Raw genomic sequence first — 23,942 nt, 5'->3', positions numbered from 1 at the left:
GAAGTTTTAAGACATGGATGATACTGACAAGGAGTGTGTCCCTTGTCTTGAGACCAGATTTTCCCATTTGATGCAGTGAAGTATGTGGGTCCTGAAATAGAGTGTTGAAAATTCAAGACTTGAATCACAGATTGAAGTTGTAAGTTGAATAACTTAATATGGTTTCCTTAATATGATACATATTTGTAGAAGTGTTATGAGACTAAAGGGTGAAGAACAAAATTGAATTAGCCGAATTATGAAGGATTCTTCTTTTTGTAGCATCCTTGGGATATGTCTGAACTCTGAAACCCGCTTTGATGCTGATATATTTTCTGAACTCTGAAACCCGCTTTGATGCTGATATATTTTAGTACTACTTTGTAGCAAGTAAGACCATACATGTTAGCTAACAACATTTTGAGTTTTCTTATTTTGTGCAGTTTAGAATCCACAAATAATACTAATTCTTTGGAATTTGGATGTCTGACGTTTTAAGGATATGTAAACTCCTCATAATCGTCATGTACAGCGTATAAGTCTGATTCAGGAAACATATTGGACAGGGATAATCACAGTGGTTAACCCGGTTGCATGTCGAACTAATGTGATAAAACTGAGAACTAGATGTTATTCTCTCAAACCGTATTTGATCAGTTGACTTCCCATTCCAATATTAAGGATGAAGTAAAGCTAGGTAGCTAGCAAATTAATGGAGTGTTATTGTTCACATACTCACATGATCATAAACATTTGTGTATTCTTTCTTAACAATGCAGGATTCAGAAGGTAAGAGATATTGTATTCTCTCTTAATTGATTTTCGGGTGTTCGAGGGTTTATTCATACGGTAGTTCCGGCCAGTCGTAGCAACAAGTATTATTCCAGCAACAGGCTGTACAGGGCCAATCACAGTCGTTTGAATCAGCACAGGGGTAGTGACAACCATGAGGTTTATATGCTGGGATTGATGGTGGTTCTGGTGCTGGAAACCCTATCCCTTGCCAATAAAACGGCGAAGGTGCCCATGGTGTTGAAAGTTCTACTGTAGGCGGAGTAGGTGGTGTTATTTCATCACCATCTGTAGACGGAGGTGGTCCAATATAAGGATCAAATGGTGGTGGTGGTGGTGGTGGTGGTGGTGTTATAGCATCATCATCTGTAGGCGGAGGTGACATAGTATAAGTATGTTCCATTATAACATCATCCGTAGGCGGTGGTGGTGTTATAACACCCTCATGTGTAGGCGGTGGTGGTGGTGGTGGTGGTGATGTTATTGTAGCATCAACTGTTCGTGGAGACGAAGATGGTGCAGACAATGGTGGATCAGGATAAGTTGATAGTGGTGACGCAGATGATGGAAATGGTGCTACACCGACATTAGGTGCTGATGCCGGTGCTGTTGTTGGTGTAAGCGGTGGTGGCGGCGGCAATGGAGAAGACTTCACACGGTGGTGGAAATCATTGCTGTGATGGTGTACGTGCTTTTGTCTTGCTTCTGCTATAAATGGAGAAAGAACTACAATGCCAACAAAAGAGGGCTAGTATGTTAATTTTGTTTGGGGAGATTAATAATTTCATCAAATATTCGAATGTCATACTTAAATTGGGACTGATGGAGTAACTCAGTAACTAAAATAAGACGTCTAGAAATTATAGAAGATGGGAGACACTTACATGATGAGAAGGTTACTAGGATGACTATCATGAAAGATAGCTTGAGAAAACCTCCTTGATGCTCCATGATACAATTAATTGGAAAAATTTAGGCACTTTGATAATTATCTGTTAGTGATGGGGGGTTTCTCTGTTAATTAAGTAATGCCTATTTTATTATAATGCACCCTTCATCCTAAATTAATCTTCCTTTTCCCCTTTTTCGAAACTCAATTTTAAACAATTATCATAACTCCATTACGTAGTACAGAGTAGCACTTATTAATAATATTTCTTTTACACTATTCACGCACAAATCTCTTGAAAAAGGTTGTGGTTTATAATATGTTAGAAAGTGTTTTTTTTTTTTATAGTAAATGCTTTCCCTATAAGGAGTGTACCTTTTATCAATTTATTGTTCAAAGTTGTCCTTAGCAACCATGTTATTCCAGTAGGAACACGCACAAGAGGGGGGGTGAATTGTAATTAGAACTTTGATAAAGTTTCTTGCGGAACTTAAGAAACAATCAAGGAACTGAGAATAGAGAAGACAATAACAACAATTGTGAAAACTTCTTGACACTAATCAAGAAGAGAATTCTTTTATTATAGTAATGCCTCGATTACAATAATCTCTCCAACACAAGTTCCTCTCAAACTTGTGTTCCTCACAGTAATCTACTCTGATTACAGCTCTTTCACTTCTCTCTCTCAGACTTAAACTCTAAGTCTCAACAAGATAACTCTATCCTTACTAATACCAAATACAATTCGTGTTTGGATAACTCTAGATATTAATGATGCTTTTGTGTATATATGTCACTTAGGAACTTAGGATTAACTAGGACACAAACTGTTTTTAGAAAAATCTTTGACAATGCGTTTTTAGGAAAGCAAGAACTCTTAGAAAGTTTGTGTATTTTTTTCAGAAAACTTCTTGGCCTTATATAGAGTTTTGTCCTTAGGGTTTGTTCCCTTCAAAAACTCAACTGCCAACAACTGACACTTTGATTTTCACGTCCCTAGACTTGAGGAACAAGGGGAGACCACTTCCCACACAACTTCCTCAACTGCTGGACGTGTTTAAGACTATGTCAATCACTGAAAAATGTTTATTTATTTTGTCAAAATAAATAGGAGAAGTTTTAGGAAGATAAAAACTGTTTTTATTTAAGTAACAGAATGTGATGAAAATCTTATTCTTATTAAATAGGAAAAGATATTTTATTTAAAAGTGTTTTCCTTAAAACTGTGTTGCTTGATATTTTTGACAAAAACACACGAGTAATCCAAGTTCCTCTAGTTCCTTTTATACTACTTAGCATATTAATATATTACATATAGTCTAAGCAAGATAAACTACCTAGACATATATGTCTTTCCTTTGGTGAGGCATTCAACTCTGAAGCTTCACTTGTTCCAGCTCAGGAACAACAATGAGTTCCTCTTTTGTTTAAATAGGAACTCGTTGCCATGAGTCTGTAATAGTTCTTGTGGATATTCGGAACTCTTGATATGTAACTGTGTTGCTCCTCTTGTGACTTCAAACTGGAACAAATACAACTTCCAGCTCTGGAACTCCAGTGACTGTTCCAAGTGTACATCAGGAACTTCACCAGCTTATTCAAGTTCCTATCCTAATAGAAACTTGGGCATTTACCTGTTCAAAGTCATTTAGCAACCATAATCAGGAAGTTTGCAATATGTGTGTGTCATCAACCAAAACTTAGGAACAACAAACCAATAAATAGCGGATTAACAAAAAAATGGATATGCACGGTTAGATTTAATGAGCACTTTCAATTCAAAATACTGCCTTTTTATCGTTTATGTTATTACAAAATGTTGTGAAATAGAGAGAAGTAGAGGATAAATTGAGAGAGAACAATTGTGTGTTTTATTCCATGAACAATGGGGGTATGTATACAAACAATAGAATATGGTTTGTTTCGGGAACAATAAACCCTAAGATATAGAATATTCTTGAAATATAATAGGGGTATAAATGTATAATGGACATCCACATAATATTAATAACACAAAATATATTAATGGTCAAGAAAATACATTTAAGAAAATCCACCAACAGTCAATCTACCATCTACGTAGTACGTACCAAGATTTTAAATTAAATGAGGGGTAAGGAGTATATACTTCGTATTAGTCTTCATTTCAACGTTTGACTTTATTTCCAATTCATTTAAGGATGAAGTAAAGCAGTAGCTAGTTTCGATCTTGTCCACATTTGATGAGTTGACTTTTCTTTTCAAATATGGATGAAGTAAACCGGCCATGAATAGAAAGTCAATAACCATTGTTAGAATATGCGTTATACGCCTTGAATGGAGTCTCCTCCTAACAATCCACAACAAGGGTTTCTGTTTGAAACTTTGAACCTATTTTCTTAGTCTTTGGTTTAGGGAGTGAGAGACGGATCAACAAATTATACTGAGTAGGGGTAATTATTAAAAAATGAATGAAAATTAACTAAGTTTCTGCAAAAAAAATTTAACCAAGAGGGTTACGTACGTGACCCCACTTGGTATATATGCATTGGCGGACCACACTTGTCTCGGGGGTATATAATATTCTCAATGTCATAATCTGCCGTACACGCGCGATAATGTGTATGTTTCAAGATCAATGAAGTTTTTCTCGATATCCTCGATCTGTCTGTTGACTACCTAACGCATTGTTAGTGACTCGATAAACCACATTAAATTCCGTGTTTTTTATTTGCGTTTTCAGTTATTCTTACTTGCATTCGTTTTAACAAAAATCGAATTAACTTTTTCACGTGATCATCACCACCATATGCATTGAATTAACCATGTAGCTAATTAAAGAGCACACGTAAATTAACAAATACTTCCTCCGTCTTTTAATACTCGCAACGTTTGGACTTTTGCCACTATTCATATAATCTACTTTGACTATTCTTAGTCATGTGGGATCTTGTTAGATTCGTCTCAATGTATATTTTCAAAATATCAACTTTTTATAATTTTTGCATAAAGAAAATTTAAGATATAAATGATCAAAGTTGTGCATTGGCATGCGTGAAACTAACAAACGTTGCGAGTATTAAAAGACGGAGGAAATACAATTTAAGCAACGCAAACATACCAAAAACACGTACGTAGTATTATTTTCCACTTGAATCATGCATGGTTACGGTGAAATGAAATTGCATAAAAACATAACGTTTAAATTCTGTGTTCTTTATTTGCGTTCTCAATTCTTCGGTTCAAGTGTTAATTAGAGGTTTTATTCGTAGGGAAGCTCTGGCCAGTCATAGCAACAAGTGTTATTCCAGCAACAGACGGTACAAGGCCAATCGCAGTCGTTGGAGTCAGTGCAAGGGTAGTGACAACCGTGGGTTTGATAAGGCGGGAATACGTACCCTGGTGGCGGACCTACTGCTGGCGTTCCTATATTGTAAGGATCGAATGGTGGTGGTGGTGTTACTATTTCATCATCTTCAGGGAAAGATGGAGATATTGGAACTGATAACGGTGGGGAAGATGATGGTGAAGGTGGTGTACCGCCGCCGTTAGGTGCTGGTACTGGTGCTGTTGTTGGTGATAATGGTTGTGATGGCAGTGGGGAATACTTCACGCGGTGGTGGCCGTTGTTGCCGGGATGTGCGTGTTTCTGTCTTGCTTCTGCTATAAATGGAGACAGAACTGCAGCACACACACCAAAAAAAAAAAAAAAAGACCGGCCAGTGGTTTAAATTGATGTATAATGTGATAAACATTATTTTTTTCGTCTCGTTTTACTTGTCACCATTTGAAAACGTTTTGTATGAGTTTTTTAGCGAAATGGCCGGGACAATATATACAATGTAAAATGAGACGGAGGGGTATTGGTAGAGCCGAAAAATCTGACACACGCCACAAAACGACACAAAACAAGACACTAAAAAAGTGGGTTAAAATTAAGGATTTGCGACACGTTAAATTAAACGGGTCAACACGACATGTCACATATAATTAAATGGGTCAGGTTATTGGTTGCATGTGTTAGTGTAGATATTCTCAACATGAAACCAACACGACTTAACCTGCCTAAAAACGACAACTCTAATTTAATTTATTTGGTGATAAATTTATAGAACGAGGTCAATTATACCGAGCAAACACGATACAACCCGGACACAGAAAAAGTGGAATAATGTCCAGAGTTTTCGATATAATTAATTAAGAAGTCAACATGACAAGACACGACACATACAACACACCAGGTTTAATTAAACAGGTCAAATTAGTGCATGTTGATAGGGGGAATTCAAATCATTTATATTCCACAAGGACACGACACGACACGACACGTTTATCAGTTCTGGTGGTAAGATGTCTAATTTTGGAAGAGACATGAATAATAATTAGAGATGGAGGGAGCGAGACACTTACATGATGCGAAAGTTACAAGGAGGAGTACTAGAAAAGATAGCTTGAAAAAAGCTCCATGATCCATGGTTTGTTGGAATTGGAAATTGTATGGCACTTAGGTACCTATTTTATACTCCTGATGGGAAGCCATCTTGGTTGAGTAATGACTATCATAATGTATGGGAGCCCTTAATCTAGCTTCCTTTTGAATGGTCAATGTCAATCACCTCTTTAGCAAACTTGCCATCTAAAAAAAAGTCCTTGAAATTGACTTTAAATTTAGGCAGAATGACATATCAAGTAATCGCCATCATAATAGCATAATGGGTACTCACATACCTGGTAGAAAAAGTATGAATCTTCTGTCTCACAACGTGTGTATAAGGATAGATATGGATTTAAGGCACAACCCGGACCATGTTGGACCCGCCTCATTTGTTCGGGTTTGGGTATGTATCCAATATTTGTAGACTCAGATCCGACCCAAATCTAACCCATGAAATTCAATTAATAAAATTATAAGAATATATTAATATTACATATTTTGACATTAGAATATATGGGAAGTAATATGTATTTTTTTTTTATATTATAGTATTATTTACGTTTTGCGTTTCTAGTGTCCAATTTTAATCTTTACACTTAAAATCTTTCTTTTTACTTTCTTGTTTCAAAAAAAATTGCAACACTTTGACTACCAAGTTTGTCAAGATATTAGACCATAATTATATCTAATTAGATTTTTCTACAATAAAATTTAATACTATTAAGAAAGTATGTAACGTAACCAATTCAATGAAATTTTATTTGGTAACATTTGTTTTTTAATAAATTAGTGAAAATATATGGTCAAAGTTGGTGTATGAATAGTGGAAAAACTACAGTGTTGCAATTTTATTTAAACGGATGAAGAATATTGTAGCATAAAGTCTATAATATTATGTCAAAAATCGTGTCAAATGATTATTTTCAACCAATTAAATTTATTTGGTCATTTTAACCATTAAAATCTCTCACACTTTCTCATTAAAACATTAAATCTTTCTCATTTTTCTAATGTCAAATTTTTGATAAAATTGAAAATATTATTGATAAATGTAATTACATTGTTTAAATTAAACAAAAAGAAGATCTGTATCCACAATGCATAATACCGTACCAAGCGTAAAGAATAGGAACGGAAAGAGTACATAATTAAATTGCGTGATAGAGGATTTTGACTAAACTAGAAGTTCTTCTCTTGGTTGTGGTTTACTAACATTAAGTTTTCGCACTTCAACTTGTCAAATAATGTCTCTTTAGTCTTTACGTACTGATTTTTTGCATTATTTCTACGTCAACTAATCCTATCCGGATATATTCTTACAATCAAATTCCACGGATTCCAAGGATAGGATGTACTTCTTATGAGTAAATTAGTTATTGGAATGGACGATGCCAGTACGATTATATAAGAGTCAAATCACGCCATAATAAAGAGAACACATTATATTTGTTTGGGTATAATGACGATGACAACAACAGAAGTACATAATTGTATTTCTAAATTAAATAGCCATAAACTCGTAATCACTATAGTTGACAAACCGTCACAGTACGTCTCACAGACGAGCTAGGTGAACCACATAGTGATTTGATTTATTTATGTAACATGATTTATGAACGTATTACTCCTTAGTCCTTACTACGTAGTACGAAGTAGTATGATTTATTTATGTAACATGATCTATACTACACTTGATATGATTTATTTATGTAACATGATTTACTTAGATGTGTGTTTGAGTTAATCCGTCCATAGGCAAATCATAACAGCAAGTTTGGTTTTGCCAACAACATAACGTACAAGGCCAATCACAGTCGTTGGAGTCGCTGCACGGGTAGCCACACCCGTGGATTTGATACGGTGGTGGCGCGGGTGCTAAGGGTGATGCTGGCGCGGGTGGTGGCGCACAAGATTTCTTGCCCCTTGCTTCAACTCCATATGGAACTAGAACTGCAAAACATCGAAAATATTGTTACTCTTTGGTGTTTAATTGTCAGGAAAATTTGCCAAATATAACCTAATAAAGTTCTCTATTTGCCAATTACAACCTTAAATTTCTAATTTTGCCAATTACAACCTTAAACTTATACATCTATTTTAAATTACAGCCCGAAGTTATTTCCGGTAAAATTAACCGAAAGATGATGTATAATGTTATTAAAAATACAATTAGTTTGAGTAAGATCGTCATATCGGAGTACATAATTAACAAATTCTACACGACCACTTAACTTAGGACAAAAAACAAAACAACTATTGAGCAGAGGAAAGACGAAGACACATACATGATGCAGAGGCCAGTAGGACAACAAAAAAAGCTAATTTGAGTGAAGATCCCACCATAATTTACAATATAAAAGTTAATTAGGAGATAATTACTTAAAGTTTAAGCCCAAAATGCGATATTTATAGTGATGTAAGGAGGTGATCGATCTTGGGTCAGAACTCAGAAGTGTATAAATATTAAATACCAAATTTACAAGCAATGTATTTGACTTTCTTAAAGGATGTGCATGGTTAGTTATTATAACACCAATGCAGTCAACAGTCACAATACGTAGATTCAAAGAACATGGAATTATATACTCCGTATTTACTTGGATAAGATATAGGCAAATTTGCTAAAAAGAACCTTTTATAGTTCCATATTTGCGAGAAGGGACCTTTCAAAAAAAAAGTTGTGAAAACACACCTAAATGTAAAAATTATTTGCGAAAGACAAAAAAAATGAGACTTTCGGCGTTGACTCATATTTTCCGGTGGTTGACTACCATGTGAGGCTCACATGTTCCATCTAATTGCTATCTACACCCGTTTCCCTCCAAAGTTCGAGGCTTTAAACACCAAACCAGAAAAAATAAAAATAAAAACTCAGATTCATTTATACCCCTACTGTTCTTCTTCCTCCCCAAACCCAACACTCAGAAAAAAAATCATCAACAATGACATTTTTTCTCTAAGATCTGGAGGAATATAAACCCCAACATTCTGAAGCTTCTGAACCTCCGAAACAAGCATTTCCTCCTCCTCAGCAATACTCTGAATCTCAAGGTACGGCAGTCTAGACAAAGCCTCAATCACATACTGGTTAAACAATGTATCCTGAATCCTATCAAAGAACGCGGCAACATGGAAATTCATAGCTAAAACCTTAAGCAACAATGTCTTAACCAATCACATCAATGTAGCCACCATAAACCAGATCAAAATCTTGGTCACATAAGGCAACACTTGACTCTTAGTCTCCTTCTCAACTTTCTTATCCAAAATCAAAATCCAAGCTAATAAAACCCAACCTAACCACAAAAAACTTCTTCACAGAACTCCTCAATCCATAAACAAAATTCAAAACCCGCTTTCGAAGCAAAAATTACGCTCAATGAAGAACACAACTAGATGAATTAACCTGAGATTTTTTTTTTGGTTTGGTGTTTAAAACCTACCGTTTTTGTGGGAAAGGGGTGTTGATAGCATTCAGATGGAACATGTGAGCCTCACGTGGTAGTCAACCATCGGAAAATATGAGTTAATGCCGGAAATTCTCATTTTTTTTTGTCTTTCGCAAATAAATTTTACTTTTAGGTGTGTTTTCACAAAAAAAAATTTAAAAGGTCCCTTCTCGCAAATTTGGAACTATAAAAGATCCCTTTTAGCAAATTTGCCTAAGATATATCATTTTATGTTATATACTCCGTACTCCGTATTAATATTGTTAATTTGTTACTTCGTAATCCATATTATAATATTACCAAAGTTTTATATGAACATGCTAGCTAAACGTCATATTTGCATTTATTTAAGGATGAAGCTTTGACTTTTTTAAGGTTTTAACTTTTGTTTTTTTAGAACTGTGTACTCCATATAAATCGATGCACTTTATGCAAATAATACAACCTAGTTTTGTTTGTTTGAATTGAGACGCAACTCTAATTCGAATCGGATCCGGGTATCCAAAACATGAAAAGTGTGATCTGGATCTAATTCGGATTTTGCACAAAAGTTCAAATCAGAACCTGTTCCGAGTATCCAAAATTTCAGATTTTACATTGGATTAATGTTCCGAAATTCGACTATCCACCTTTTAGACTTTTTGCTTCCCCTACTAGCTACTCAATTTTTGTTGGGCACGAATTTGATATATCCAAGGCAAAGGAGCTACCCGATATTCATAGTCTAATACTGCCATTATCCCGTATATAAAACTGAATTAAATCCTTACTATTATCTTTGTTGCCAAAATTATAAAACCATAAATATACCAAATCACCACTTATTTTATTTTCTATATTTAATTATTTATTACATGCACCACTTTAGTTTCCAGGGCGGGCCTATGTAGGCCTGGAGGGATCCAAAGGGACCCCTACTTGGAATAATTAACTTATGTGTAGTTTACTTACATTAACTAGTATAGTACCTGTGCATTTGCTCGGTTTAAAAAGTTAGAATATTAATTCTTTATTAATTTGAAATCTAATAAAATACGGACGGAGTATTTGAGATGATCTGATAAAACAAATAATGAGCGCCGGAAATTCAACTACCTTTTTGCACCCAAATATCTAACAGATTTGTCTAACCTATTTTCTTAACGCACAAGTAAATCTAGACTGCCTATATATACGTACGCTAATAAGTTTAAAATCAATTCGTAAAACTTAAGCTTTTAGTTTTTGTAATTTCAATTAGTCTACTTTTACCCTCCTCAAAACTCAAACTCAGACTAATTACGTTATGAGTCATCACCACCACCACCATGGTCATCACCATCACGAGAAAAGAGCACGTAGACCCTGCGAAGGAGCTAAATCACCACAAAACCCTTGAATTTATTGGAGAGACGGCTGCCATTGCTGCTACTGCTTATGCCTTGGTAAATTATTATTATCTCCCTTGGCAAATTATTATTATCTCATGTTAAATTAATGATGTATTGTTATCTGTCAACAATTATAATTATAATTGAGGATAAGGCAGTTATCCTATATGATAGAATATCGAATATAGTAGAGTTATGTTATAACTAGGCTATATTTTAACAAATTAATTCATTATACACTTGCGTTTAAAAATATTGACAAATATATTTAATTCACTTTTTCAATTAATTTTATATAAACTTTTGATATTAAGAAATAACTTTTTTTTAATGGGTGTAAGACAGTCTTTTTCTTTTTTTTTTTTTGTCTTACCCTCTTACAGAATGACAAATTAATTTATTTTACTTTATCAATTATGTTGTTTGTTTAAGTAATACTTGGGCGGACGAATACAACTCATACTTTAAAAAAAATAAAAAATCTCGTATTTCTTTTGCTTATACTTGTATATAGATATTCATACTTAACTACTTATGATAGTTTTGAAATTAATCAACAATTTTCATATTATTGTTTTTATATATTATGATTGGTTTCTAGATCTATAAATTGTATCTAATAATTAGAGAATTTAAAGAGATTATCTTTAACTATTTAGTGAATCTTAATTTAATTTGTTTGTTATCTTAACTATTCATATACAGTATGAAAGACATGAAGCAAAGAAAGACCCAGAGCATTCTCACCAACACAGGTTAAGAGAAGAGATTGCAGCTACCATTGCGGTTGGAGCTACCGGGTTCGCCATACATGAGAACCACAAGAAGAATGAAGCAAAACATGAGCTACAATCATCCCACTCCCACCACCATGGTCACCACGAGAGCCACCATGAGAGCCACCGTGGTCACCATAAGAGCCACCATGGTCACCATGGAAGCCACCATGAGAGCCACCACGGCCATCAGTCCCATCATCACCATCATTAATGGACTGGCGCTTTTGAGGTTCTGGACTAGCATACAATTAACCCTATGTATTATCCAAGTATCAGTGCTTTAAGCTAGGGTTCACTTTCACTAGTATTATTTTCGTTCCTTTTTGTTTACGTGGTCAAAGTAAAAACAAAGTGGATTAAATTGTTGTTACATTTCAGAGTCCTATATCGTATTATTTGATTTCAATTAGCAGCTTAATAAATACTTATTTAGAATTATTTAAAGCACAGTCCAAACAATATGCCCTAGCTACCATGCCAGCATTCTTAGGCTCCTAGCCAAATTTCACTGACTTTAGCATGCTCCATCACGCTGAACTGTGCATGCTTTTCCCAAAAACTTTTCCCAAAAACTATGGTTGCTGCCCACAAAACTTAATAGAAAAGTTTATTTCCACCATAGAAAACCCTAATTTTTTGTAAACCTGAACACTGAACGAGATATATCATCTAACAAAAGGTCTTGCGCGCACAAGGTGTTGTACACCAAGATAACTTTAACCCTTTTTTTTTTGTAACTTTAACCTAATTTTGATTAACTTTTATATTAGTAAAAAAATTGATAGATAAATATTTTTAAAGGGTTAAATGATTAATTTTATACATTATTAGTTATTTTGAAGAAATAAATTTTACCAAAATGAAAAAAATTTATCACTGAAAAGTAGATAACTTTTACATATATATGCATAACTTTTAAGTATTTAAAGTTAACTTTTACTCTGGTGTACAATATTTATTGTACAACCATTAATTACAAATTTTCCGTGCTTTCTCATTTGCCGTGCTTTCTCATTAATTTTCTCAGAATATATACATAGCTAAATTAGGGTTAAGCTAAGGCTATTCTAGTAATTACAAAATAATTAATTTACATTAATTACAAATTACGTATTCTATCACACCCCCGCAGTCGAAACGGGAGGTCTACGGACGGTTAGACTGTCTCGAAAATCATCAAAAAGTACACGCGGAAGACCTTTAGTGAATATATCGGCAATCTGATATCGAGACGGAACATGTAGAACACGTACTTCACCACGTTTGACCTTTTCACGAACAAAGTGAATGTCCATTTCAATGTGTTTAGTGCGTTGATGTTGAATCGGATTCCCAGAAAGATAAATCGCGCTCACATTATCGCAATAAACCAACGTGGCCTTATTAACCGGACAATGCAGTTCGAGTAACAAATTGCGAATCCAACAAGACTCAGAAACTACATTGGCCACCCCTCTGTATTCAGCCTCGACACTAGATTTGGACAATGTAGGTTGGCGTTTGGCCGACCAAGATACTAAATTGTCCCCAAGAAATACACAATAGCCCGAAGTAGAGCGTCTGGTGTCGGGGCAACCACCCCAATCGGCATCCGTGTACGATACAAGTGATTGAATAGAGGAATAGTGCAAATGTAAACCAAAATCAATCGTACCTTGAATGTAACGGAGAATACGCTTCAAAGCGTCCATGTGTGCAACCTTGGGATTATGCATAAATAAGCAGACCTGCTGAACTGCATAAGATATGTCAGGACGAGTGAACGTCAAATATTGCAAAGCCCCGGCCAGGCGCCGGTAATGTGTCGGGTCTGCGTAAGGTGCGCCAGAATTGGCACTAAGCTTGCCCTGAGTGTCGACAGGAGTAAGACAAGGCTTGCACTTTGACATGCCGGCTCGATCAATTATATCCTCTGCATATTTCTTCTGAGACATAAACAGACCATTCTTATCCCGGGTGACAGCAATGCCCAAGAAATAACTCAAAGGACCTAGATCCTTCATAGCAAACTCGGAGCTCAATTGGGAAATAATGGTGCGCCAGAGAGAATCTGAAGAAGCAGTAAGAATAATATCATCGACATACAACAAGATATAAGCAATGTCATTGCCACGGTGGTAGATGAATAGAGAGTTGTCTGATTGACTGTGACAGAAACCAATGTTAGCAACATAATCAGCAAAACGTTGATACCAAGCCCCGGGAGCCTGTTTCAAACCATACAAAGATTTACGCAGAAGGCAAACATGATCAGGGCGAGAAGAATCCCGAAAACCCATGGGTTGATACATGTACACAGTTTCATTCAAATTACCATGCAGAAAGGCATTCTTGACATCCAACTGATGAATGGACCAAGAACGAGATAGAGCAATGCTAAGCACAATGCGAATGGTGGCCGGTTTTACAACCGGACTGAATGTTTCATCACAATCAATGCCTTCTCTTTGAGTCTGCCCATCACCTACAAGACGGGCCTTATGCCTCTCAAAAGAACCATTAGATTTCTTTTTATGCCGAAAAATCCACAAAGACCGAATAACATTAACATGAGGAGGACGAGGTACTAAGTCCCATGTCCCATTTTCAATAAGAGCATCATATTCCTCTTGCATAGCATGTTTCCAATTATGGTCGTTAAGGGCAGTAATGGGGTTTTTCGGTATAGGAGAAATGGATGGGGAAGATGCTGCCAGGGCCTGGTCCATGTATTTTGGATTGGGCTTGGAGATCCTAGACTGACTGCGGGTCCCGATACGGCGAGGGGGGATGGGTGTAGTCTGGACTGGCAGAGGCATGGTAATGGGTGAGGGAATGGGCCGTAGGTGAGGAGGCCTATAAGGGGGGGAGCTGTTGGGATTTGGTGTGGACCGAACAGTGTGGGCCGTAGGAGGCGAGGGGGGAGTAGACATGGCAGAAGTGGAAATAGGCGCTGCCATTGGGTTAGGCCCAGTAGGAGTGTGGGCTGCTGGAGTTGGGTCACAACTTGCAAGCTGATGAAGATAGTGCAAGGTAAGAGGAGATGGATCGTCCAAAAGACAATCATAAGATTGAGGAGTAGAGGAGGTTAGTTTGGCGTAAGGAAATTGAGTTTCATTGAAACTCACATGCTTGGATATGATAATTTTACGACTTGACGGGTCGTAACATTTGTATCCTCGATGGTTAGCCGGATAACCAAGAAAGACACAAGGGGTAGAGCGGGGCTGGAGTTTATTTATTTGTGTGGAGGGAAAGAGAGGAAAACATAAACACCCGAAAACCCGAAGATGAGAGTAGGAAGGATCCTTTTGGTAAAGGATTTGAGTGGGAGATTTATAACCCAAGACCTTAGTGGGTAGAATATTCAGAAGATATGTGGCCATTTCCAAAGCATGATTCCAAAATGTGAGAGGAAGAGATACATGACAAAGGAGAGTGCGAACGATATTATTGATTGATTTTATTTTTCGTTCAGCTTTGCCATTTTGAGGAGAGGTATGAGGGCAAGAAAATCGGAAAGACATGCCATGTTGTTCACAGAAGGTATGAAAGGATTTATTGTCAAATTCACGGCCATTATCGCATTGAAAAGACTTTATTTCCCGTTCAAATTGCGTACGAATATATGTTCTAAAGGATAGAAATAAGCCAAAAACTTGAGACTTTTGAGAAATGGGAAAAGTCCATAAGAAATTGGTATAATTGTCTAAAAACAGAACATAATATTTATGCCCAAGAGAACTAACAACCGGAGAGGTCCACAAATCACTGTGAACAATGTCAAAAGGCATATTAGTAAAAGAACGGGAATCATAAAACGGTAATTTGACTAATTTTCCCAAAGAACAGGAATGACAAGCATTGTTCGAAACTTTATTACAATGAATTAAATCATTTCTACTTAAACTTTGAAGAATGGCAGTGCCCGGATGACCCAATCGGGAGTGCCAGATGTCTGTGGAGATGGCATGAAAAGCAGAATGGGATGTCGATGAAGGTGGTGACTGATGGTTGGTGATGAGCGGATAAAGAGCTCCCATGCTCTCACATCTCATTAGGCGGTCCCCCGTCCGCAAATCCTTCACGAAAAACCCATACCATGTGAGAAATATTTGTCGTGCTTTCTCATTAATTTTCTCAAAATATATACATAGCTAAATTAGGGTTAAGCTAAGGCTATTCTAGTAATTACAAAATAATTACAAAATAATTAATTTACATTAATTACAAATTACGTATTCTATCACTAATGTTATATTATTACTCCTTCGTAATCCGTATAATATTACCAAAGTTTTATATGATCATGCTAGCTAAACGTCATATTTGCATTTAATTAAGAATGAAACTTTAACTTTTTATGGTTTTTACTTTTGATTTTAGAACTTTCAATGTGTACAAATCGATGCACTTTATGCCAATACTACCTAGTTTTGCTAGTTTTAAGTGAGACACAACTCTAATTCGGATTGGATCCAGATATCTAAAACATGAAAAGTGTGATCTGGATCTAATTCAGGTTTTGCACAAAAGTTCAAATCAAAACCAGGCCGAGTATCCAAATTTTCGGATTTTACATTGAACGGATGTTCCGAAATTCGATTTTTCACCTTTTAGACTTTTGGACGATGATAAAGGTCGCAAGTTGCGACAACATTTAGTTGTCGCAATCTTACGTGTCGCGGTTTAATTGGTACATATAAGCGCCACGTAGGTTATGCGTCATCATAATATTTTTACTATTAATTCAATATTTCTACTACAGAAATATGTAAATAAGGTAGCCGATATAAATAAGGAAAAAAATTAGAATATTAAGATTTTCCTACCTTTTTTATAACATGTATAATAAAAAATATAAGTTAAATATTTTAATTTCCAATTTAAATCATGACACATAAGCATGCCATGTCATCATTGTGACACGGCTTAAAGGTCGCATGTTGCGACCTTTATCATTTTCGTAGACTTTTTACTCCTCTACTAGCTACTCAATTATTTAGTATGAAGTATTTTAAACCAGCTAGTCTCACATCGCACTATCTTATACTTACTTAATCGTCAGCGTGTTAGACCATGCCTAACCGTATAACAAATAAACAAGAGATTGGTGACATACAGTGTGGTGCAAGTCGGTCGGTCTTTCACCAGATAAGTTTTTGTGGATAACTTGGAGCATTGGATCTTGAAGTCATATCGGCCCAATTTAGTAAATCCAATATCACAAAAGACAGTAATAGACTATAGATCATACAAATCAATTGAGAACCAAAGAGTAAGAAGAGTGAGAATATGGGCTAAATTTAAATGTTGAGTTCAATCATACAAATGAATTGAGAACCAAAGAGTAAGAAGAGTGAGAATTGATAGAAATTTGAGGACGCACGCGGAAGTTTTGATGGATCTCAATTATATAACAAAATTGTATTTTTATCATTGATTATATTGATAAGAATTGTACAACAATATTTGCGAGAGCTCGTGTCTCTCACTTATCTTTTTGGTAGAACCTTATTTCTACCCCTCATATATGTGGAGCTCTCTTGATTGACTCACCCTAAACTTATGCACATACAACCTATTTATAGTTGTTGTATTATGGTTTCTAGATTTTTCTACTCCCTTCATCATCTAGATTTTTCTACACTTATTTAATATTCCACATCACATGTCCTAGATGCTTCTAGATACACCATCACTTGATTTTTCATTCATGTAGATTTTTCTAGAATAACCTCTAACAAGAATATGGGCTACATCAACCTACTTGGGAGTTGGGATATTCACAGGTTGCGGTGGCCGGTGGGGAGACTAAAAAAATATATGAGAAACAAAGTAAAGAGAATTTTTTTTCCCCCACCAAGTAATAGTTCAGCTCTAAAACACATGGTTTCATAACGAATTCGAAAGCACGTCTGAGGCTTACCATGGTGGAGGGTCTTCTGGTTCAATGCCGCCCCTAGCTATGAATCTAAGACCAGACCCAACCATTTGTTTAAGCCCTTCAACAGGATGAACAAGGAGAGAGTTAACTCTAACCCACGCTCCCTCTTTATTCTTCAAGCGTTGTTCCTTCTCCTGAGCCTCAATAGCATCGCAGCTCGCCTGCAGTAGTGTGAGGTAAATCAAGAACAGAGCAGCCAACGTCGAGATACCAACCCACAGGTTGCTAAAATAATCGTGTTTCAGTCTAGCCTTGACCTTACTAAACCAACGATCAGAATAGAAATTAAGACGTTCCACCACCTCACACAAGTAAGACTCTTGACCATCATGTTCCACTTCGACACATAGATTGTTGACAAGCTTAGCCACCTGTTTGTTGCTACCTGTTAAGAGTAAAATCCACATGTGAGTATTAGACTACCTATACCACATCGAAGAAAATAGAAAGAGATTGACTAACATATATATAAGATTGATAGGCTACTTCACCTATCACCAATTGGTTTTAGGATGTAACCCCGTCAGACTTATATGTGGTCAATCTCTTCTCTTATCTGGGCCTAAGGGCCCTGTGAGTTTATCACTACCTAAGGTGTGTTGTATCACCCCTTCGTAGTGGAGAAGCCCTACGTCTTCAGCCGAGTTAATGAGCTTGTCTAGGAAAAACAGATATGTAGTCATGTCTGGTTTGCACTCACGGTGGCATTGCTCATAGGCCACGATATTCCTGAAGACGCTAGCTGTGTGATTGTCAATCAGTAAACTCGGCATCCTCAGCACTTCTCTCTCAAACCTCAGCTCTAACGGTTGAGTGTTACCCAAAACGCGCACTTTGATGCCTGCTTCTTTCAGTTCGGCTACTGAACGGTACATGTGAGGCTCCTTGCTTCGTTTAACTTTATTCCCAAGTGTGATACTAGAATGGAAGATGTCAAGCAGGTGCTGAAACTTTTGATGATTCCCATTGACTGATGTGATGCTTTGTTGTAGTACATCTTCTTCTCTAGGCATCAGTGGATCAAAGAAACGTAGAGCTAGCTCTTCTAACGAACCCTCCTCTGTTGAGTTTGTCCTAGTTGCATCAAATATCTTCTTCAGGACTATCATAGGGAGTTGATTCTCAAGAGTTATGAGATCACGACGAACAACAGGCAACATCCACCTCTTGGAAAGGAGGGATGAATTCGAACACACAAAATTCTTCTGGTTTAGCTCTTTGAAGAGATCAACAATGAAGCACCCATCAAGGAGCATCATGTACACAAACTCCTCCCTGCTTAATTTTACATCATCTGAGTAACATTCACGGGCTTCAAGCTCTATAGCGTTGATATCAGCAGCCAATTTTTGCTTGCCTAGGCCAACTAGGCGGTTCAAAGATTGCAACTTGAACTTTTCTGAGTCCTGCAAGTTAGGCGAGCCGTGATGGTAGGGACCGATGGATATGAAGTGAGGCTCGTAAGCTTTTGGGTCAATCTTGCGCAATTTTGCTGGGACGTGGTATATGCTGCTTCTGCTACTGTGTAGCGAAAGTTGCTGTTGTTGTTGTTCTTGTTGCATTGCCTTCATTTTCTCTTCCAAACAGCCACTCGAGTTTGTACTGCTGCCTGCGACATAGTGCTCTTCAGCTAACAGAGCTTTTGAACACAATTGCCTAGCATAGGTAAAGGAAGATCTTGACAAATACTCAAAATGCAGAGAAACAGATTTATTCCTCAACATCTTTTGACTTTTGATATGATGGTAGATCGAAGGATTGATCGGAAAATTATCTTACATAGAGTTGATTTTTGTAAGAAACTGAGTAATCACTCATTCACTCACTCATTAAATTACTAATTCCTTTTTTTCCACTCTACTTAAACTACATAAAAACTATAATGATAATGGATAACAGATTAAACGCAGCGTAATAGCTTAATTTTAATAAGTGCAAGTAGTAACTTAATTGCATTTCTATATGTGAATCTTAAGAAGTCAAATCAGTGATGAAGTCCTTGTTTAATACGGAGTATTTGAAGGATCTCTTAAGTCTTAGCTACTAATTAGAGTAACTTTATTAACATGTTGCTGCATGTGAACAAGTTGAATATGAACAACCAAGTCCAAAAAAACATAAAATAATTGCATTCAGAACTTCAAGCAATGTAAAAGTCAGTAAGTGACCAAGTTAATGCTTAATATTTTACTCAGAAGCTAAAAAATTGGTTTTCCTCTTTTATAGATTTTGAAAATAATTAAATTAAAGTATTCAAATATGAGGAAGTTGACAAGTTACAAGAATCTCTAAACTAGGCCAACTGATGATGTAATGCCACTGTTATACCTTGACATCATCACACTACATTTTATTACTAACATGAACAGCATTTGACAATGCCGACTAAGGTACCGCTCTCTTCACCTGAATTTCACTTATATTATCTTATCTATTTTTATTGGCACTGAACTTATCTTATCTTATTACCCCTTATCTTGTTAATGCAATTTTTTCTCAACCGGTTAGCTAATGTATGAAATAAATACGGGAAGAAACAGGGAACCAAGCAAGAGCATACTAAGGGAAAAAACATACCTGTCTAAAACCAATGATAGGCAAGCCAGATTTCCATTTCAGCTTTACAGCTTTAGCAAACTTGCCAAGAAACTCAACTATCATGATTTGACATATATAAGACGCAAAAAAAAGAAGAAAAAACATTAATCTAACACAAATAAGAAATCGTAACAGAAAATACACGAATTTTTACCAGCCTGACCTGAAGTATCAAAGTTAGTTGTAATATTTCCATGATTTCATGAACAATTGGTTTTGAATAACTCCTTTATAAAGGTTCGGTTAATCAGGTTTACAAGGTTTGAAGTTTGAACTCATTGAATATCTGCACATAGTTAATTGGCATAAAAGTGTTAGTGCTTCAACACTCGCAGTAAATAACTCCTCAGATATCAATGCTATCTCATACAGTGCACAATAGCAGCTTCCACAAGCAAAGCTGCTCCCCTAACAGAAATAAAATTCAAAACAGATAACTTTACAGTGCACAATAGCAGCTTCCACAAGCAAAGCTGCTCTCCTAACAGAAATAAAATTCAAAACAGATAACTTGTGGTAAAACGCAGTTCATATCCGTCAATTGAGGTGGTTGACTACTTGACTATAAGATCTTAAAATCGTGGTAAGGGACCGATGTATCAACTCAGAAAGAGACAAGACAGGAGCAACATCAAGGGATTTTGAATGCTACCTTACTGGCATGATGCCACGGTATTTTGTTCACTCGCAGTAGATGAAAACAATAAAACCAAGTATTCCAGTAGCATGATTATGAAAACAATTGCAATAAACAGAATTGCATTTGATCAACATCATAACATAACTCACACTGCTTTGCATTGCCTAGGAACATGGCATTTCAGGTGCTGCTTGGACAGCATGTAGCGTGTTTTGGTGTTTGAATTGTCTACTTCTAGAGCCAACATAATCAATCTTCTGCTTAGCACTCTGGTAGAGCATACTTCGTAATAATGAGCAACAACTATAGTAGATTGAAGCTTATCAAATCTTAATAATTCAAACCTGTGCAAGACTTAGAAAATAAAGTACTATCAATTTGAACAGATTATAATTCAGACCAATTACTTTATAAAACTGTCTTCATAACACTCCACAATTTTGCTATAAACTCTCTCAATTAATTTTGATCTTTGTTCTAATAATCAATGGCTATCAACTTCTTGTTCCAATGTCACCATTACCTAAAACAAAAATAGAAACCCTAATTGACGACTGACACGAAAAGAGTCGACATAACAACACACTACACACAGCTAGAAGAACATCACCTAAACGGCTAAAACCATAATTCGAAATAATTCGACATTCATTCAATTGTTTCAACAAACACAGCAGCAAGTTTCAGTACTCTTGGCCCTAAAATTGCATATACTTTCCCTGCAAATCACAAAATTTAACATTGCAAAAACTATCATTAATCAAATCAAAGTACTAAAATAGCGTTAAAATTGCGAAGATATCAAATTAAGATCTGAAATTGACTCAATTATGGAAATAAAAAACAAATTAATTGGTGCATAATGAGTTCAATTCGAAAATCTAAACCCTAGAATTCGAAATTAATACTACTACAACAGCTACTTACAAATCAATTCAGTAGAAGGGGGGAGAGGGACGATTCATCTGTAAGCGAAAAGATAAACTGAAAGCACATCGCTTGATCGTCTATTCGAATTTCTCTCTTCTTCGGCCTTTATCAGTGCTCTGTTTGTTCTTTCTCCTCCCGCCAACATTTTTTCGCCAATGCTCTCAATTTTTCATATTTTATCTAATGTTAAATAATACTCCTTCCGTTCCTAAATACGTGTCCAGTTTCCATTTATGGCGTTCCCTTTTATGTGTCCATTTTCCGTTTTTGGACATACACCTTTCCCACTTTTCTATACACTTTTTCCACTTTTCTATACATCATTATTACATTTTCTTACATATTCTACACTTTTCCCACTTTTCAATCACCACCTCCACTTTTATTTATACTTTATCAATAAACAATAATCTATTTTTTCCTTTCCCAAAAAAAAAAAAAAATCAATAATTACCTCTTACACGCAATTCAGTTTTATTAAATCGCGCGTAAATGTCAAAGTGGACACGTATTTAGGAACGGAGGGAGTACTACGTAATTGTCAAAGTTACTTAATAAATAGTATAGTATCTATTGCGAAATAGAGGAAGTATTATTTATTGTAAAAAATTGATAGTGCGTGGATTATTTATTGTAGTGCCTTCGCCCCTTAATATTCGTTTGATCAGCATTAAGTTTTAAAAACTTTAATTGACTTATTAATTTATTTAATAATTGATACTGAAGTATTTTTTTTAATATAGTTAGTGGATTATGTGTCAAATAAAGGGGTGGGATAGGAGTGGGGTTGGTGTGGGTTGAATTTTTTTAATGCTTCTAGGTAAGTAGGAATATATATATGGGTAGTAGTATTAATAAAAATATGTCATTTGTAGAAATGAAACGAGTTAAGGAACGACTTTATAAGGAACGACTTTATAAGGAAAGTGGAACGAGTATTATGGGACGGAGAGAATAGTAAAAAAAGTATCTCTATTCTATAAAAGAACTTCTGAAGTTATTTTATAATGCACTTTTAGTGTCCTTTATAGAATAGCCCAAAATAAATTTTATAACTTCACCATCAAATTGAAAATACTAAAAAAGTTTTATTTCATGAAGTTCTCTATTTGCCAATTACAACCTTAAACTTATACATCATTTTTAAATTACAACTCGAAATTATTTTCCGGAAAAAATCACCGAAAGATGACGTCATAATGTTATTAAAAAAAGTAATTACATATTTTCTATAAGAAAAATTAAATCGATAAATAAGAATTAAAACAAAAAAGTAAAATAATCGATTTTTTTTTACATATATTATATACTTAATATTTTTTTTAATAACGTTATGACATCATCTCGCGGTAATTTTTGAATGATTTCGGGTTGTAATTTAAAATAGATGTACAAGTTTAAGATTGTAATTGGCAAAATTAAAAATTTGATGTTATAATTGACAAATAAAGAACTTTATTATTCTGTGAAGTATTTGGCAAATTTGCTATTTAATCTATATAATATACTAAAAGAGAGGAAATCAATGTGGTGATGACAAATGTCACCCTATGATTCGCCTCTCTTTTAATATAAAAAAGTAGTTAAAATATTAGTCAAAATTTGTTTGTTTTATTTTAGGAAAAATATGCACAAAAAAATATTATTGATTTCCATTATAAATCTTTAGATTCTGTTGATAATAAACATCCTTAAAATATAACGTAAAAATGGAACTTACTAAGATTTTCATTTTTTAAGATTCTTATAATTATGTATAAATAATTTAATACACAATATGTTATTTCCCCCTCAAACTACAAATGTAATTACATGGTGTTGTACGTTGTTCTTTTATTTGATTATCTTATACAGAGTAATACAAAACATTATATAAAAAAATGAAAGTCAATGTGGTGATAAAAATGTCACTTTTTGATTCTCCTCTCCTTTAATATAAAATAAATGAAATTATAAAAATGTACAACATCAAATATTTTACAACCTTATAAGCTCACGCAAATAGGATAAAATATAGAGCTGAGAATCGTCATATCAAATGGTTCATTGCTTTTTATCAAATATAATAAGCATAACTAACACTTACTAAAAGTTCTACTACGTTGGTTATGAATATAATTTTTTTGACTAATAACTTACTTATTATAATGTTTTGTTTAGTTACTTAATTATTTTA

At 35.2% G+C, this 23,942-nt stretch overlaps 4 protein-coding genes and 1 long non-coding RNA gene across 18 annotated transcripts; 1 reads left to right on the top strand and 4 right to left on the bottom strand.

Annotated features, from left to right (window-relative positions):
- Positions 1-817: 817 nt before the first annotated feature.
- Positions 818-1,722, bottom strand: LOC110798192 (leucine-rich repeat extensin-like protein 3). Its single transcript, XM_056838779.1, has 2 exons — positions 1,656-1,722; positions 818-1,497 (listed from the first exon to the last, which is right to left on the bottom strand). The coding sequence occupies exons 1-2, from the start codon at positions 1,720-1,722 to the stop codon at positions 818-820; spliced, it is 747 nt and encodes a 248-aa protein (XP_056694757.1).
- Positions 1,723-4,544: 2,822 nt separating this feature from the next.
- LOC110796815 (protein TRACHEARY ELEMENT DIFFERENTIATION-RELATED 7A-like) lies at positions 4,545-6,188 on the bottom strand. Its single transcript, XM_022001904.2, has 2 exons — positions 6,050-6,188; positions 4,545-5,320 (listed from the first exon to the last, which is right to left on the bottom strand). Exons 1-2 carry the CDS (start codon positions 6,111-6,113, stop codon positions 4,902-4,904), a joined length of 483 nt encoding a protein of 160 aa, XP_021857596.1. The 5' UTR covers positions 6,114-6,188; the 3' UTR covers positions 4,545-4,901.
- A 1,310-nt stretch (positions 6,189-7,498) lies between these two features.
- On the bottom strand, positions 7,499-8,499 carry LOC110796811 (uncharacterized). Its single transcript, XR_002535684.2, has 2 exons — positions 8,360-8,499; positions 7,499-8,024 (listed from the first exon to the last, which is right to left on the bottom strand). It is a non-coding gene; the product is annotated as an uncharacterized lncRNA (long non-coding RNA).
- A 1,915-nt stretch (positions 8,500-10,414) lies between these two features.
- LOC110797175 (abscisic stress-ripening protein 3-like) lies at positions 10,415-12,078 on the top strand. Its single transcript, XM_022002277.2, has 2 exons — positions 10,415-10,947; positions 11,599-12,078. Exons 1-2 carry the CDS (start codon positions 10,831-10,833, stop codon positions 11,881-11,883), a joined length of 402 nt encoding a protein of 133 aa, XP_021857969.1. The 5' UTR covers positions 10,415-10,830; the 3' UTR covers positions 11,884-12,078.
- A 3,255-nt stretch (positions 12,079-15,333) lies between these two features.
- Positions 15,334-21,966, bottom strand: LOC110798143 (UPF0481 protein At3g47200-like). 14 transcript variants are annotated; one of them, XM_022003315.2, is made up of 6 exons: positions 20,986-21,949; positions 20,360-20,482; positions 20,176-20,252; positions 18,188-19,254; positions 17,581-17,983; positions 15,336-15,733 (listed from the first exon to the last, which is right to left on the bottom strand). In XM_022003315.2, the coding sequence occupies exons 4-6, from the start codon at positions 19,167-19,169 to the stop codon at positions 15,709-15,711; spliced, it is 1,410 nt and encodes a 469-aa protein (XP_021859007.1). In that variant the 5' UTR covers positions 19,170-19,254; positions 20,176-20,252; positions 20,360-20,482; positions 20,986-21,949; the 3' UTR covers positions 15,336-15,708. The 14 variants fall into 14 exon arrangements, 13 of the variants coding, with proteins under 13 accessions (XP_021859007.1, XP_021859000.1, XP_021858994.1 ...); XM_022003336.2 differs by having other exon boundaries at positions 15,356-15,733; positions 21,764-21,949; XM_056838563.1 differs by lacking the exon at positions 15,336-15,733 and having other exon boundaries at positions 17,064-17,983; positions 18,188-19,207; positions 20,986-21,555; positions 21,764-21,949.
- Between the last annotated feature and the right edge of the window lie 1,976 nt (positions 21,967-23,942).

The sequence above is a fragment of the Spinacia oleracea genome, chromosome 3, assembly GCF_020520425.1.
Source record: "Spinacia oleracea cultivar Varoflay chromosome 3, BTI_SOV_V1, whole genome shotgun sequence".
Taxonomy (NCBI): Eukaryota; Viridiplantae; Streptophyta; class Magnoliopsida; order Caryophyllales; family Amaranthaceae; genus Spinacia; species Spinacia oleracea.
This window is presented reverse-complemented; position numbering and strand designations above follow the sequence as displayed.

Coding starts and splice junctions, on each gene's coding strand:
- LOC110797175 (XM_022002277.2), top strand. CDS start 10,831: ATGGTCATCACCATCACGAGAAAAGAGCACGTAGACCCTGCGAAGGAG. Junction 10,948..11,598: donor CTGCTACTGCTTATGCCTTG/GTAAATTATTAT, acceptor ATTCATATACAG/TATGAAAGACATGAAGCAAA.
- LOC110798143 (XM_022003302.2), bottom strand. CDS start 19,322: ATGTTGAGGAATAAATCTGTTTCTCTGCATTTTGAGTATTTGTCAAGA. Junction 17,984..18,187: donor GGTGATACAACACACCTTAG/GTAGTGATAAAC, acceptor TACTCTTAACAG/GTAGCAACAAACAGGTGGCT. Junction 15,734..17,580: donor CCAGAAGACCCTCCACCATG/GTAAGCCTCAGA, acceptor TTTTTCGTGAAG/GATTTGCGGACGGGGGACCG.
- LOC110798192 (XM_056838779.1), bottom strand. CDS start 1,722: ATGGAGCATCAAGGAGGTTTTCTCAAGCTATCTTTCATGATAGTCATC. Junction 1,498..1,655: donor CCTAGTAACCTTCTCATCAT/GTAAGTGTCTCC, acceptor TTGGCATTGTAG/TTCTTTCTCCATTTATAGCA.
- LOC110796815 (XM_022001904.2), bottom strand. CDS start 6,113: ATGGATCATGGAGCTTTTTTCAAGCTATCTTTTCTAGTACTCCTCCTT. Junction 5,321..6,049: donor CCTTGTAACTTTCGCATCAT/GTAAGTGTCTCG, acceptor TGTGTGCTGCAG/TTCTGTCTCCATTTATAGCA.